Genomic DNA, 17,231 nt, shown 5'->3' on the forward strand with positions numbered 1-17,231 from the left:
AAATACGTGCTGTAAACCTCTGCAAGCCCCACTGGGGCCATCAGCAGGCTACCCAGAGGCATTGATGTGTGACTGGGTTTTGATGCTGTGTTTACAAAAGGATGGGCTGATGCTTTAATGGACCACTTAGTGGGAAATATTCCATGTGGGATGGACATGAAGAAAATGCAAAGGGTCTTTGTGTGGGGAAGGAAGGCGAAAAGACAAAGGCTAAAATTGTTAGTAGGCCAGGGGATTCCTCTAGTCCTGGAAACAGGGGGAAAGAGACACTCTCAGCGACTGAGAAAAAGCAGGTGAAAGATGTAAACGAACCAAAAAGAGCACAAGCATGATGGATGCAGGGGATGGCAGTGGGAGAGAGAATGTAATGTTTTAACGAGAAAATAAAATATTCCAAGACAGATTGTCTGAAAATGGGGTTAAAGTCAGCTCCTCTGTGAGGTTCGCAAGCAACCTGGTGCTTTGTGTGGGGTTTAACTTGTTCAGCATTGCATGCTTTGGAAAAGCAATAGAGAGAAGATGCGTGTAGAAATAAATGAGCCAGGAGCACCAGGGGACTTGCACACACAGACAGCATCTCCACTTGTTTGCAGTGTCTGGGAAGCATGAACAGGGCTGGCTGTGAGGAGGAGGAGAAAGAACTAGAAAGGGAATTTGTTAAAGCTCTTCTAACTCTGATCCACTCTCCTCTGTGCTCTCTTGGTAACACAGCTGCCACCACCACCTCCTCCTCTCCTCACTCCAGAAGCGACCTGAGTTTGCAGCAGTGGCAGGCCTGCTGCATAGAAACTGTGCCTGTATTATCAAGGCATTTTATCAAAGGGAAAAAACCCTGGCTGCCTCACTTTAGTGCAGGGACATTTGTAATTGTAAGCATACTAGAGGAAGCAAAGAGCTACAATGACCCCAAGCCAGGGCCCAGGGTGGACCTAGGTGTCTGCTGCCGTTACGAGGCAGTGCAGAACCCTCCTTGTATTTCTTTGGTGGCTTTGTCTGTTCTCATGGCCCTGAGTGATGGGAAGCTTTGCTCTGTACTGGTACACTGGTAAGGGAAGGGATTTCCTGGAAGGAAGGCAACCCCTGGTGTGGGTAACACCGCACCCCCTCGCATCCAGCCTAGATCTCTACCTTACCAAACACGTACACCTTTGGCACTAAAGCTTGAAGGAGACATTTGTACTTGCCCTGGACCCAGCTGTCAGAAAGCAATGGAGTTATGCGAGCCAGCATGTTTGCTGCACAAGGCTGCTGCTGGCATCACCAAAGCACTCCTATGTGCCCCTGGCCACACAGGTTCCTTGGCCCACTTCTTCATCAGTTTTCCATCACTTGATAGTAGAGGAATGGGCACCAAGGTGTTTCCTGAGTGAGGAGTAAGAAGCGTTAGAGATTATCACCACAAACAGTTGGTTTGGGTAACAGTGAAGACAGGTTTCCTTGAGGGTTTGTTCCAACGTTGTACCGTTGGTGTCTGACAAGGAACAAGCTCATGTTACAGCAATTTCCTTGATAGGGCTAGTGAGTATCTACTTGCCTGCCAGAAGACTTGCTGAGACATGCTAGTCTTCTGTCAGATTTGGCTGAAATGGGTTTGATGGTTACTGGGAGTCGGGCACTGATGAGCCCTGCAATTGCATAATCCTTGGGTTTTTAGGATACCAAGGTAAAATGTCAGGGAAAAAAACAAAGACAGGCCCTAAGAAGGTCCCAGAGGATCAATTTAGAATAGCATCCCCTGACATCTTCCAGGTGCACCATGTGGCTGCTGTCACTGCAAAGCAGAGCCCTGTTGGACCAGTCATCACGTTTCCTCTCACACGGTTCTCTGAGGCTGAAGCAAGGCAACCCTTCCCCTTCGGACAGATGAGGAGCTGCTGACCCCCGATCCCAGCAAGGAGTTTCCTTTGCACAAAATGTGCCCACATCCCTTTGAGGACCCTGGTTTTAGATGACTGGCCTTCTGTACACCTAGGAAACCCCTGGCAGAGCAGGAATTTAGAGCCAACTGGTTTGAACCTCCTTTCCATCCTTTGTACCAGTGTGATGCTGTCGCTGTCTTCCTTCAAACTGCCTTCAGCCTAGGAGAGCAAGAGGGCTCGGTGGGGCTGTGCTGTTCAGCAGCTCTCCAGTTCCCAGGGCATGTGACTGTAGTTTCCCCGACAGAAATCTCTCTGCAGGAGGCTAATGAAAGTTTTATGCTCCCTTTGCCTCCTAGTGAGCATCGCTGTGGTAGTGAGGAAGTCCACCAGGAGAAGTATTTGGCATCAGAAAGGTAATCCCAGAAGAAACAGATTACAGACGTTACCAGGAAAGAGAGGGGAAGGAGAGAGGGGGGAATAAAACCCAACTATCAAACGTCAGGCAGCCTGCTTGGAGTGATAGCAGAAAGGCCTCAGGTGGTAACAAGTCACTCTGCTCTGCATCCTTCTATGTTTCCACAGGCTGCTGTTGTGCAGCAGCAGAAGTGGATCCCTCTTTCTGGAGCACTGCTTTTGTTGCTGGTGTGTAATAACAGCACTGGGAGATTTTATACCCTGAGAGGGACTAAAGCAGAAGCTAGAAGAAAATGTTCCTGACCGTATGGCCAGAGCCTACAGAAGGCAGCACATGCACTAGGCAAGCCCATCTGATGTTGGATTTCCAGAAGTCATCTCTGGGTTCTCATGCGTCTGCGATTTACTGCACACAAGGGTCTTTCAGACAGGTGAGCCAGGACTGGGATCTCATCCCGCTATGGCTTTACACAGGGCTGAGTTATGTCCCTGAACAAGTAAGTGGTCTGCAGTAGACATCCTAAAACTTCAGTCTGTACTTTCCAAATGGATCATTAATGTTGGATATTTTGTTGAAGGCACGGCTACCTTGAGAAGCCAAGGATCTGACCTCCAGGCAGACAGACCGCTTACTAATCATATTAACTAGTGGGAGCTGAAGGTGCTCAACAATTGCGAAAAATCAAGCACAGGATTAGGATCACTGTATCTTGGACCATCTGTAAATAAGCCACCCCCTGTAGCTGACTGTTCCTGATACTTCTGTCCTTTATTTCTCTTTATTTTCTTTTAGTTCCTCTCATCTTACAGAAAGAGTTTTGAAAATAAATATTGCGATCCCTCAGATCTCACGACTATGTACATCACAGAAATGCTAAGAAAGGCATTAAAGTATTCTGAAGTCTGTGATTTAAACTAATGCTGCTGTGGCCAAACACTGCAAGCCAGGAGTAGAAAGGGACACAGAATAATTAAATTTTCAGCAGGCATCACCAGCACTGTGGAATGACCGAGGCAGGGATTTTGTGGAAAACTCAGTAGGTGATAGTGTACATCCCTGATTGCCTCAATGTATATGCATAAGGAGAATGAATTAAAACTGCAGGAGTGAATGAGATGCTTGCTGTCTTGAAGATACCTGACATTTTCTGGTTTGTCCACTTGCATATGCAGGAACACAAATCTTGCACACAGTTTTAAAAAATTCGACAAAGGAAGCAAATTAAGCGGTCATCACAAAGCTCGGGATTGAATACCAACTCCAGAGAGGGGGCAAGTAACAGTCCTCTCTGGCTTCAGAATCAGCAACATGATCAACCCTAAGTCAAGGACAGTGGGTTCATCACGGGGCAGCAGGAGGTTCTTTATAGCAACATAAATAGATAAAAACTTCTGTTCAATAGCACAGGAATTGGCCAGGGCAGCTGGATAATGGTTCAGGCCTGCCACATTAATGGGGCTCCTTGTAAACTTATACTTAGACAAACGCTTCGCTGGATCGGGGCCCAACATTTATCGTGCCTTCCCTCCAAGCAAGTCAAACACAATCCATTAATTTGGCCTCTAGACTTACTGCCCTAATGTTTGCGGTGACTGATATTTCAGGGCCCTTACACTTTTTTTTCTGCTCTGAAAGTTAGAGAGATGCCTGGGCATTGGAAGCTCTCTGCAGCATGCTGAGGAGACGTAACCTTCTTACCACGCTCCTGATTGCCTTGCCATGGGCTCTTCTCCTAACCTTGTGGCACCAGTACCCAACCACCCACTACCTCAGCCTGCTGAGAAGTAAGTGCAAGAGTTCTGCTGTCAGTGTGCTGGTGGTTGTGATGATTGCTGGTGCGAACCCTCTATAGGAGATGCTCTCTTGAGGGATGGGTTAAACAAAGACAAACTTGCCTGCAGGCCCCCTCAGGGTTTGCCTATAGCAGGCACACAAACTGTTTTTAAGAGTGCGTTAAACATGCACCTTAGGCTGGCTTTGGGGAGAGGATGCTGATGTGCTGAGCACTGGCTCCAAGCAGGTGTGTCCCCAGCACTCCCTGGAGAGGAGGCAGCCCAGCAGCGATTAGTTCTCTAACATCTTTCTTCTTCTTCCTTCCTTCCTTCCTTCTGCCCCAGAAGAAACAGATGAGAACGTGACCTCTAAAGCTCTCCTCAATGGTACATCTGCACTGAGAGAAGAAGGCCTCCCGTCATGCATTCGGCAGCAGCAAAGCATAGGGGCAACGCCTAAAGTCATCCAGAATTATGTGTACTCCAGGCCTCCACCATGGTCAGACACCCTGCCAACCATCTTCGTTATCACCCCTACCTACACCCGGCCAGTGCAAAAAGCTGAGCTGACCCGTCTGGCCAACACCTTCCTACACGTACAGAACCTCCACTGGGTGGTGGTGGAGGACTCGCCCCGGAGGACCAACCTGGTATCCAACCTGCTGGAGAAGGCAGGGCTCAACTTCACCCACCTCAATGTGGAAACACCCAAGAGTCTGAAGCTGGGGCTGTCCTGGATCCCATCCCACACCCCAAGGGGGACACTACAGAGGAACCTGGGGCTGCACTGGCTGAGGGACAGCTTCAGCAACACAGCGCCTCCAGAAGGGGTAGTGTATTTTGCTGATGATGATAACACCTACAGCCTGGAGCTCTTTGAAGAGGTAAGAACTGTAAAATTACTTGGGACAGAAAAGCAGCACACAGCTACAAAGCCTCTTAAGGCCAGGCGCACTTGCAAAGACCTTTAAGAAAGGGCTACCATCGGACTCAGCATCAGCCGGGAGGCAAGGGCTCTGGCACGCTGCCTGGAGCCTTCCTCACCTGCTCTGCACTCAGCGGGAGCTGGGTCTAGGGCAGATGCAAACCTATAGCTATGCAAACCCAGCAGCCGTGCTGCAAAGGGCTGAAAGAGCAAAGAGCACATCTGCCATGGTATAGGCTGCAGATGCGGCTCACACAGCACTGCACTAGCCAGAGCCCCTTTTGCCAGGGACCAGAGGATATATACTCCAGAATTTATACCTCTCCTCAGGGAGCACTGACCTGATTTAAATAAGCATCAAAGACAAACTCCTGGCAAAGCACAGATCCGCACTGTTGAAGGGGTGTGATGGGTAGGAGATGTTAGAAATGTTGACTGACTTTTTAATCCACCTTTTCTCCCTGGCTGCCCTTCTGTACTGTGAGTTCCAGCCACCACAACAGGGCTGTGCCCCTGGGATCACAGAACCTTGCCCAGACTTCTGCTGGAAACCTGGATTTTTTGAGATGCCAAGTCTATTGTAAACTTGCAAAAATCCAGTAAAGTCCCTCGTTGCCAATTTAAGCCAAACTGTACTATGCCACTTGCAATACAGAGTTATGCATCAGAACACGTTTCCAGTTTTCAGAATTTTTGAAATCTCTGTTACGCTCATCTTTTCTTACTTCTTTCCTGATCCTTTCTGATCATTTCAGTAAAACCCCACTCTTTTAGGTTAGTAGCCATGGATGGAAGAACAAGGGTGGAGGGAATTCACAATAAATGAGGACAAAGAAGCATCAGTCAGGGAGGGAGATTACTTGCATGAGGGTGAAGCTGGTGTGAGTGGAGTTGATAATACAGAGCTAGAGGCTTGGTAGAAGTTGTGTTTGGCATTTACCAAAATGATAGCATTTTAAAAAGATGATAGAAGTTCAGATGAGAGCAGAAAACCAAAGGTTTTCCTTCTTCTGAGGGACTGAACGCGAGCACAGAAAAGCAGTGAGTTTGGTGGTCAGAGAAGTCCGTGCTGTAACAGCCTCGTGTCTCTGCAAGCTGTAGCTTCAGGCAGTAGCACAGGCGAACAGGAGCTTGTGCTGCCTGGAGCTGTGTGATTGTGTGGGAGCTCCGCGGGGGAGGACAGGTGCAGAAGATGGTACACGAATGGGTCGGGACAGACAATGCGGGGTTGAATTCTCACAGCACTGTTTCTTTCTGGCACACAGATGCGCTACACGAGGCGGGTGTCCGTCTGGCCGGTGGCTTTTGTTGGGGGGCTGCGGTACGAATCCCCAAAAGTGAGCCCAGCAGGGAAGGTGGTGGGCTGGAAAACCGTCTTTGATCCTAACCGACCCTTTGCTATTGACATGGCTGGATTTGCTATCAGCATCAAGCTGATCCTGGAGAAGCCTCAGGCCAGTTTCAAGCTGGAGGGTGTTAAAGGAGGCTACCAGGAAACTAGTTTGCTGAAGGATCTAGTGACTATGGATGGGCTGGAGCCCAAAGCAGCCAACTGCACGAAGGTGAGTAGGACAAGGGACTTTGAAAGATACGTTCTCCTCGCCGTGTCCTGGCTGCTTTTACAGCCTCCTGCCATGCTCCTCCACCCTCCACTATGCCTGCCCTCTGCTGGCACGTGTCAGTGCCGAATGGTGCTGGGACAGATGGGCAGAGCCTGCCAAATTCTTCACAGATGTGAAGCTCAGGGAGTGCTGAGGAACAGTCAGTGCTATGCACTCTGTGTTAATAAAGAGCCTCAGGCATAAAATTCGTGCCCAGGCTACTTTCTTTGAAGAGGAGGGTTGGCAGAAGGTTGAGTCTGTTTTTTTGCTCCAGAACAACCCCTCCTCCTTGACACTGTTTCATGCGCATGTAAAGTCTCTCCCAGGCTCAATCCGGTTGAATCATCGCATGCTTCAAACAGCTGTGAGCCCCAGGTTGCTGAGGATCCCACCCGAGGGATGTGTGCTACTCTCAGCATTTCCATGGCATCCAGAGCCCCTGAACTCTCCATGATTCCTTCTAGGTGTTGGTCTGGCACACAAGAACTGAGAGGCCCACTCTGGTTAACGAAGGCAAGCGTGGATTTACAGACCCCAGAGTAGAGGTGTAAGCAGAGAGCCAGCTCCAGGGTGTGAGTACTCTTGTCCTTATTGGTTTTGGCAAGGCAAATGATCTGTAGCGGTTTCCTTATTTATGCTATTATTTCCTTAAAGGCTCCATATATAATTGTCCCAGTAACTCCCTTACCATGCCACCCTTTGCATAAGAAGTAGAACCTCATCTTTACCCACTTGTGGTCTGCATTTCATACTCATTCAAGCCTCCCTGCAGTCCACATGGAAGCTTTGCCTGCATACAGACAGAGAGAAAAGTGGCAGAAGAATCCCATGGTTTCACTGACTAATAATGACAAGCCAAATTCCTTGCTCTCCTATTTCTGCCAGGTCCAAACTCCCTTTAGTGTGGGAGTTGTCCTACAGCGTGTGGCAAGACATCACACTCCTGCAGACGAGCTTTTCCCCCAGCAGCCCTACCACCTCTGTAGGTGGCATCCACCTTCAGTTTTCATCCTGCATTAACAGCCGTGGTGGGAGCGCAGCAGGGAAAGGCTGATGGGACACTTACACCACCTCAAAACAGGAACCAGCAAAGCACAACCTATACAGACTTTCAGAGTTTGAGGGGCTTGCTACCAACATTACCACAGCCAGGAATACATCTGTTGTTGAGGAGAAATAATGAAGGCACTCGGAGTGCCTCTGTAGTCCACAGAGCCAGGTTTAGTGGCAGGATGGGGAACTATGGCAACCACCATAGCTGAGGGCAAGAACATATTAGAGGTGATCAGTGATATGTTCTTAGAACATAATGATGATATGTTCTTAGAGACTGATGAAGAACAGGCTTCAGAGGAGCTGTGACCTCCTCTGCCAGCTGCCATGCCATCTGATCCCAATATTTGCCCTTGGCAGATTCCTAGCCCAAATGTCCCAAAAGAATAAAGGTATCCAGTTTAGGAGTGCCCAGCTCTTCCCGGAATCTGTGGCAGACTACAGGATGCTGAATGATTTGCTCCTACTTTGGAAGATATTCCAGGGCTGCTTTCAGTCCTGACCCCAATGTACATCTCATCTCAGCTCTACCAGTGGAAATAAAACCGATAGCTTTTGTATAGGCAGTCATGAGTATTTTAACTTCTGCACTGACCTGCTGTGTGCATTACTAGTAGCTGCATACAGCATTTCCACGTCATCTCATCATCTCTGAATGACAGCTGTACAAAGAGTGCAAAGCAATCCCAGCGCCTGCACACCCAGCAGCAGACAGGCGGGACAGGAGTCAGCTGCCGAAACCAGGCACGTGGTGCTGCCGCAGGGACCCTGGGGTGGCCTACCTGGCCCTCCTGTGGGGCACAGACTCTTTACTGCCTCTGCCAGCTTTTCATTAATACATCAGATATCCTAGCAACCCATAGATGATGCTAGACACCTAGGCTTAGGCAGCAGCCCTTCTTTTAACCTGTGCTTCTGTGAAATCCACTAGCAGTACCAGGCTCATTTCACATACCCATCCATGCTGGGTTTGCAGTAGCTAAAGCTATGACTGCCTAAACTCAGCTCATAATGACTTAGAATCCAGTTAACTGATCTGGAGGTACCACTTAATTTGTAAAGGATGAGCAGGCTTATAAAACCTCAGACAGATTAGACCTGCCTTGCCTACTTGTCAGAGGAGGGGTTGACTGCACCCCTACAGACGCAGAGCGTGGATGGGACGTTTTCATAAATGTGCCGTGTATGTATCGGTGCTTTCATCCTCACCCTCTCTCCCTGGCCAACCACTCTGCCATCCTCTATGAGCAATGCCACACACCCACTATGGATTTTCATGGGAATGGTTCCTCATATGTCATTTGTTGTGGGAAAGGGAAGCAATCAGTCTGAGAGATCAAGCCACTTGCACTCATGCACCAGCACCCTTACCTAGCGCCGGCCCCCCCGGTGCATTCAGGCCAGAGTGCCAGCTGGGCCAGCTCTGTAGCTTTTGAAGGAGCTTTCACATGCATTAACAGCAAATTCGACCACAGTCCCTTCCACACCATGGTCTGCTATGTGGGGCAGCTGCTCTGACCTAAGTGGGCAGGTGACACCACTTCAGGAGACACCTGCAAGGTAAATTGCTTGACTGGGTCCTTACTATCAAGGCCACTGAGCTTCAGAACCCTGACAGACATGATCTAGATAAGCCATCCCTGAGGAATAAAAAAAAAAAAAAAAAAAGAGGTAAAATTGCTCCCCTGAGGATATTTTGTTCTTAGACAGAATAGGGAGACTATTTCTGTCTTTCCCTCATGGCAGTTAGTCCTCGTGGAGGATCAGATGAGTCCCAGACCTCCCAGAGGCCTCCTTCCCCTTTCACACCTGCAGATATGAGCCAGGCAGACACTGTCTGGTGCTCTGTTAACCTCTGCTTTGACCGCTTGCATGGCTGCTTGGCACGTGTGCCTAGTTGGTGGGTTGCCACAGACACAGTGTCAAGGGACCTGCTGATTATGTGAAGATCAGGCTCCAACAGGTGCTGAATAAATAGCAGATATTTTGTCCCAACTGGAGTCCACCCTTCTCCACATTCCCACCACCCAGCTGAGTCTGGGGGGAAAAAACTCTTTGCGCCAGATCAGAGCAGATCTGCACAGGGGGAGCAATAAAACACATCAGGGTTTTGTTTTTCACAAGAAAAAAAAAAAATAACTCAACATTTAGAAAAAGGAAAGCATTTTTCTTTTCTGCACTAGAAATTCTGCTTTTTTTGCTGCCCTGAGAACCATCAGGCAGGATCTGAGATATGCTGGGATTGCGGATCAGGGCTGAGAGCCTCAGCTACTTCCCCAGCCTCTTTATGCAAAGTGGAGAAGCAGGAGGGACAAAAAGGGGGTCTCTGAGCCCATCTTCGGCTGGACAAAGGCTTTCACTGTGGAGATGTGGAAGCTGGTCGTAAGCCTGGCCTCTGAGAAACACTGGGGTCACGTAGAGTATGAAGGGGGATGTGGCGGATGAGGAAAATCCTTGGGATTGTCTGGATTGCAACAGGGGCCACAGAGCAACCGAAACCTGTGACAGACACGTCCCTGCTGCCTGTATTGAAACCCCCTCGAAACACAGGTTTGTCTTCTGAGAGTAGGAGACAGACATTAATTTCTCTTCATATTTTCCTTTTTTAAAGCCCTGAAAACTATCACTTTAAGACTGATGTTATAAAACCCTCCCATTCTTATTACTAACATCTATTTACAGGCAACTGAGAGAAGAGTTTGCTTAGGTTAGCATAGAATTCCTCCTTCCTTCTGATATTTGGAAAGGGGGAAAGAAGTTCATCTGCATTTCAGAGCTTCCAAACAGACTGAACAAGAATCCTCAGACCTCATCCTCCTGTTGTTTCTTTACAAAATTATCAGAAAGGTTAAAATAATGATTTTTATGGGGAGGGGAAAAATAATCCTTCAAAACCTTTTTCTAATTTATAAATAAAATCTCCCAGCTAGGACTTTGTAGTGCGGATAGAACAAGCAGCTCTTCAGCCACGTCCCAGCCCAAAGCTGTGCATAGTGTGGTTGAGGAACCTGTTTACTGATGCCTGCCTGGCATCTACCTGAGCCAGGGGACAGCCTTGTTGGAAAAACGTCTCCTGCCCTGTTGCACTGGATGTGGTATCAACACCTCTATCTCCTTCTTACCCCGTCTTGTGTTTCTTTTGACAGAGGCAGTGGGCAGTGATTGTTCCCAAAGTCTGTCAGCAACCAGAGCAGCTGTGCACCCTGCCTGTTCTGCCCAGCGCTCTGCTCCACTGCTGGAGGATGATAAACACCCCCAAACGTCACCACGCCGATCAGCTCCCACTGCCCCAATGGTGGTAACCAGCAGGGACAGAGCTGATGTGGTGCCCTGCAATCCTACAGCTCTTCACCTTTGACTTTGTGCGCTGGCTCCCGTTCCCCACCTGGGAGAGGAGTGCTTCCATTCCCCTGCAGGCTCTGTGTTTTTAACCATTCGTTAAAATTTATTAGACGTGACCTCCATTCTCGGCTGTGTCAGCATACAGGCTGAAATCCAGGATGGGTGCGGGTGCCTCTGAAGGTCTCTCCTGGCATACTGTAAAACCTGAGCTTCAGTACAGCAGCTGCGAGCTGCGGTGGTTCAAGGACAGGAGTTGTCGCAAGAGCACAAACACAGACATGTCAGCCTGAGGCTGTTATGCTCTCAAAACAGCTTTCAAACAAAGCTAGCCTGAGAGAGGCTTTCCCACTGAAGGATGCACTCAGATACCTACATGGATCAGCCTTCAGTGTTGGAGAGGGAGCTGTGCTGAAGCGCCTCATTTGGGGTTTGGGAGTTCGGAAGGGATCTGGTGCTTACGCCTTGGCTGACACCCTGAACTGCCCTCGCTTGAAGTGGTTTTGGAAAATGCTGCCCCAATCCCCAGGCCCAAAGGCCTCTGGATAAAGTTTCTCTCCCACTCAGGGAGACCCGGCAGATACTGCACCTCAAAGGCCATCCCTCCATGTCTTGCTGCAGAGACCAGAAAGCAGGGGCAAAGATGGGTGGACTTGAAAGTGTTGTTCCTAGCCTGGAAGCCTGCTGCTGCACCATCAGGTGCTTCGGTAGCCGTAAATCGTGTATACAGACTTGCTTCCTAGAGCTCCAGAGAGGGAAACACCTCTCTGAGGTGAAGGTGGGTGAGAAGTGCTTGTAGGAGAGGAACCCTCAGCCTGCACTCATCTCCTGTGAGAACATCAAGAAATGCAGAGAGACATCATTGGGAAACAGCTCTTGGGCACATAGATGACAACTGAAATAGCAAATGTGACAAGCTCTTCCAAGTGAATTTTGAAAAGCATGTGTGGCGCTGTGAAGAGAGAGGAGACGGTGTCACGTGGAAGGGTTTCCCTTTCCCTTGATAAAACAGGAAGACAGCCAGGTGGAAGGCAGCCCACAAAGGAGGAGGTGGCAAATGAGGGCTGAAGGAAGCATGCACTGGATTAAAAGCACAAGTGTTGGTACCATGTGTGTGCGTGGGGAGTGATGTCGCTGTGACTTTTCCAGGAAGATTCCTCAAATGACCCAGAAACCCCTCTGAACATATCTTGAAAACCATCTTCACTCAGGCCATGAGAACCAAGGCTTTAGGCATTCAAAACACATTGAGGTTTTCACAGCTGGGGGAAAGTTATGAGCAATTGAATCATCTCCTGCCCAAGAAGTTCTGGGCTGGCAGGAAACTTATTTATTTGTTGATTTATTTATACTAGAGTTCTTCTCTGCCTATTCCTCGTTTAGTTTTGTTTTTTAGCTTAGATCACCTGATGCGTTCATGAAGAAAGAATGTTTCCCCCTCGCCCTGGAACAGTAGAGCTTAGCGTTCACTGATGAATGTCATATGTTCTGCGCTCCCTGGGGTTTCTTTACAATGGTGTCTTAAAGTGACAAAATAATCAGAAACACAGCAAGGAGGGGAGCACAGCGAAGGGAATTACAGTTCCTTTATGCAAGAGACGTGGGTGGCACTAAGTTTCTGACTCCTGAGCAATCATAGTGAGGTAAAACCATGTGCAAAGGAGTGCCTGGCTCAGCAGATAGTCCCCATGGGATCTCAGGAAGCCTCCGTGATGGGGGCTTTTTGAAAGGTATCTGGGAGAGGGAGTTGGTCAATGTTCCCTCAAAAGGGAAACGAGCAGCCACATACCCTGCTATAGGAGGGACGCTGAAGTGCAGGAAGGGGCAAGAGGATGAGATGCCTCCTAACAGAGAGCGGGGCAGGAGAAATCAAAGAATAGGCAACAAATAGAGTAATGGAGACAGTGTTTAGTGAGGCTTAGGCCAGGGTCTTTCTGGATGAACACGCCCAGCACGACAAGGCCACCCTGCCAGCCATCTCAGCACGAAGAAATACCAAATGGGCCATGAAAGCATTGTCTTCTCTGTGCCCTAGAAAGGTCCTCACAGAGCAAGGGTCTGATGTGCTGACACTGGGTAGCATGAAGGAAGCCCAGCATCCACAAAACACTTTTCGTTCTCCATTTGTCAGAGCTTTGTGTCCTGTCCTCTGCAGGAGGTAACAGGCCTTGCAGTCCAGTGGGCTTTGCCAACCCATCCTGCTCCAGGCAGGTGGGCTCAATGCTTCCACCCAGCGTGAAACCAAGATTAAGTCCTCTTTGAGGTTTCGGTGAACGAGCAAGAGCAAGGGAATAAAGGAGCTGATTTATGAACCTCCGTTTTCTCCTCTGAGATGGGCAGAGTTTCTGCCCGTATGAACAGGAGGGAATATGGTGATTAATTCCCTGGTTTTTGGTCTCACACGGGTCCTACATAGGGTTTTGGCACTGACAGTGGGTGTTTGTAGCAAGGTTCTACTCCAATTGCAAAGGATACCCACACACGTTTTTAGAGAGTTGTTCTCTCTGCATCCCTGTAAGAAAGCAAAATTATTATTCCCATTTTTCCCACTGGGGACCTGGATCCCAGTGGTATGTGTTACACTGTCAGTTCAGTGATGGTCAGAGTCTGCTCTCAAGGCCAGGCCTATCGCACCATCTCTGTTGTTGCCCCAGTGTGGCCCTGTGGAGGAGAGTTTCTGTGAATCAAGAAATTCTGTCAGTCACTGAATTGTGCAGGACCAAGACCTTGTATGGACAGCATGGATGTACAACAGCTGATATTCCAGGCTAGCAGACATTTGGACCTGTTCAGCACAAACACTCTTTTCCCTGTAGAGCAGCCTAAGGACAGCAAGGGCTGCTGCTGCTGGCTGAGGTGTATCAGCTAAGGGTGGGTGAGTAACAGACGCCACACGATGGCTGTTAGCAGAGCTGGGTGGGAGAACCCAGGCGTGGAGCAGCGGTCAGAGTTACAGGCTTCAGGGAAAGTGAATGCAATAAGGAGGGAAGCTGCAGATCAAGCCTGAAGTATTCAAAGAAGAGAAGGCATCCCAGCGCCTGATTTTTACTAGCATATTAGTACCTGATATTCATGTTCCCTGAGATTCATCCAATTCACCAACCAGTGAATATTACTAACATTTCCTGTTGCAGAAAATACTATTGACAAAGGAAAGAGAATGTCAAGAAAGTACTTTTTAATGGTTATTTATTTATATTGAATGGTACTAGCGCGTTATTAAATATGATGTGAATAGTACGATATTGCACCATTGTCTTGTCTTGCAGTGTAAGTGCTTACTCCTTTTCTAGGAAAACACAGCAGACTGTAATGGAGAATGTATCCGTTTTAGCTGTTCTCGTTTCAAGGGTACGCGCTTGAGTCTTCATCTGACCCAGATGCTACAAAAGAAATTCAAGCAAAAATATTTCAGTCCCTGAGACTGCTGCGATATATGGAGGTAAGGGAAAGAGACAGAAGGAGACAGGAGAATATAGCCTAAGCTCAGTAGGCTCATAGCATCTCTAGCTGTCGTTTTGGTGACATGGTGACCATCGCTGATAATGCTTTGCAAAGGTGCTGACCACTACTCAGAAGTGAGTGGTGGTCAAAACACAGAGCAGGCAGTCAGTTCTCCATCACAAGGAGAGGGGAAAGGTGCCACAAGCTCTCTTAGTGAAACAGCAAGCAAGCGGCGTTGCACGGTCACACCTAAAGAAGGCTGCTGCTGGCAGTGAGCAGGCTGCCTGACCTCTGCAGAGGTCTGCTCTGCAGGTGCTCCGTATCCAGTTGAGCTCTGTTGGGCCAGGCAGCTCCTGCTCACTGTCCTCCCCTCTGAGAAGAGCCAGGACAAGCTCTCCCAGCAGCAGTATGGTAAGTTACAGTTGGACTTGATGATCTTAAAGGTCTTTTCCAACCTAAATGATTCTAGCCTCTGTTCCAACCCCCCTGCCCTGGGCAGGGACACCTTCCACTAGAGCAGGTTGCACAAAGCCCCGTCCAACCTGGCCTGGAACAATTCCAGGGATCCACAGCTTCTCAGGGCAACCTGTGCCAGTGCCTCACCACCCTCACAGTAAAGAATGTCTTCCTAACACCTACTCTAAATCTACTCTCTTTCAGCTTCCCCCTTGTTCAAGCTGTTCCCCCTTGTCCTATCACTACATGCCTTTGTAAAAAGTCCCCCTCCTGCTTTCTTGTCAGCCCTGTTAAGTACTGGCAGGCTGCTTAAGGTCTCCCTGGAGCCTTCCCTTCCTCAGGCTGGACAACCCCAACTCTCTCAGCCTGTTTTCACAGAGGAGGTGCTCCAACCCTCTGATCACCTTCGTTGTCTCCTCTGCATTCGCTCCAACAGGTCCGTGTTCTTCTTATGTTGGGGGCCCCAGAGCCAAACACAATACTGCAGGTGGGGCCTCATGAGAGTGGAGTAGAGGGGGACAACCCCCTCCTTCAACCTGCTGTCTGTGCTTCTCATGATGCAGCCTGGGGTACAGTTGGCTTTCTGGGCTCTGAGCACACATTGCTGGGTCATGCTGAGCTTCTCGTCCACCAGTACTCCCTTCCACTTCCTTTGATAGAAACCCTGGGGACTGGGAGGGCAGTGGATAAGACACATCAACTGACACTGCATGAGCACCCTGCTTGGTATCACTCGCGCATCGTTTCTTCCCTCTTTGCTCGGCATTTTCAGGGCCAAGCTTCCCAGACACTCTGCTGCATTTTCAACAGGCATCTGGTGCAGGCCCTAGGAGACAAGGCATGGCAGAGAAGGGGAAAGAGCAAGAGCAAGAATCTTATTAAACAGAGTGAGGTACTTCTCTCAGTCTCTCATCACGTTCAGGGCCGACTGGAGGTGAAATTGCACTTGGAGGGAGGGGAAGCCCCCTCCCCTGGGACAATCCAGAGGCTCTCACACAAACTTAATTTCAAGCTCTGTTGAAGATGGTGTTTGTCTTCTTTTTTTTTTTTTTTTTGGTATGCATTCAATTTAATTTCTCAGGCAGACATGTGAAAATGAGAAAGGCAGACCTTTGACTGTGAAGACAGCCCAGTGCCTGCTTCTTACAGATCCAGGCTCACATTGTTTTCCTCCATCACTGCCCTCAATAAATCTGTGCACAGGGGTTGCTAAAATGCCCGCCGCTTCCCTTCCACGCTTTGGTGCAGGCAGTTAAATTTATTTTTTTTTGCATTTAAGCAATCCAATTCATTTTTAATTCAAAACACACCCCAGCTTTCCATGGCTCTGTTTAAAACAGGAGCACTGTGACCTTGAAAAGGCTCAGACCTGCAGGCACCATGAAGTTCTGATCTGTACTCTGCTCTCCAGTCCATCCCAGCTTGCCACCTTGTGAGAAAAAGGCTCGTGGTGGTTTCTGATCCACCCATTTCAGTGACAGTGGCTGAAGGGGAAGAAGAGGAACTGCATTTGGTTTTGGAAGGCTCCTGAGGGAGATGTTCCTGGAGATTTAGCTCTCCCAGCCCGCCCAGAAGCATGTGCTGTTCGGCTCCTCTGCAGCTGATCTGGCTAGTTGTGTTTTCCAGTCTTGAGAGCACATATGCACATAGGTAAACCCACCGACTGGGGTAGGCTGCTGTCTTTCCAGCCAACCTGCTGCTTCTGCCCAGGGACTGACACGTGGTGACAATTTTTACAGCTAAACCCTGACTGCAAGGAAGTCAGCAGAGCCACCAGCACAGGACAATTCCAGTGGGTCCGGCATCTCCCTACTTGTGAGACGGATGGAAGCAGGCAGGCCTTGCCCAAGTTGTTCCTACATCGTGATTTCCTACTGTAAGCCAAGTAAGGATTGCAAGCAAAGGATAAAGCGTAAAACAGCACCAGGTCCTAAAACAATTGCTATCTGCAACCCCAGGTCATACCATGAAAATCTTGGTTCCTTTGTTTGTTTCACAGTTGACGCAGAGATTAATTCTTTCCTGTCTGTGGCATTGTACTCGCTGGAGCTTTCAGCAGAACAGCGAGTGTTGCTTTGTTTTACAGAGGGGAAGACAAGCAGGGTGGGTTTGCTGTGGTCATGGTGGGAACAGCACAGGGAGAACGTAAATGGTAGAGGCTCACAGCAGTGTGCAAGCAAAGCAATCTTTGCAGCAGCAGCGTTGGGTGGGTCTCAATAAAGCAAAGCTTTGCCCAGGCAAAAAAAAATGTTAAACACATATATATTTTTTTTATTTTAAAAACCTATTAAGCTAAAATTAAATGTGAGATCATGACAATTTGCATCCAGGCCTCAAGCAACCCACTGAAACTGAATGTTCTGTGCA

At 48.8% G+C, this 17,231-nt stretch overlaps 1 protein-coding gene across 3 annotated transcripts in view; it reads left to right on the top strand.

The window, feature by feature from the left end:
- The window catches only part of LOC101915992 (galactosylgalactosylxylosylprotein 3-beta-glucuronosyltransferase 1-like), a 31,242-nt gene extending 17,038 nt beyond the window's left edge, over positions 1-14,204 (top strand). Inside the window, exons 2-6 of one of the 3 annotated variants that reach the window (XM_027777846.2) lie at positions 3,910-4,058; positions 4,395-4,930; positions 6,237-6,533; positions 7,037-7,144; positions 10,772-14,204. In XM_027777846.2, the coding sequence (XP_027633647.1) occupies positions 3,947-4,058; positions 4,395-4,930; positions 6,237-6,533; positions 7,037-7,123 (1,032 nt within the window). In that variant the 5' untranslated portion in view covers positions 3,910-3,946 and the 3' untranslated portion in view covers positions 7,124-7,144; positions 10,772-14,204. Of the gene's footprint in view, positions 1-3,909; positions 4,059-4,391; positions 4,931-6,236; positions 6,534-7,036; positions 7,145-10,771 lie in introns of all 3 variants that reach the window. The other 2 variants (XM_005231102.4, XM_027777844.2) reach the window with 2 other exon arrangements.
- The last annotated feature ends 3,027 nt before the right edge of the window (positions 14,205-17,231 follow it).

This window comes from Falco peregrinus, chromosome 6, assembly GCF_023634155.1.
Source record: "Falco peregrinus isolate bFalPer1 chromosome 6, bFalPer1.pri, whole genome shotgun sequence".
NCBI classification, from domain to species: Eukaryota; Metazoa; Chordata; class Aves; order Falconiformes; family Falconidae; genus Falco; species Falco peregrinus.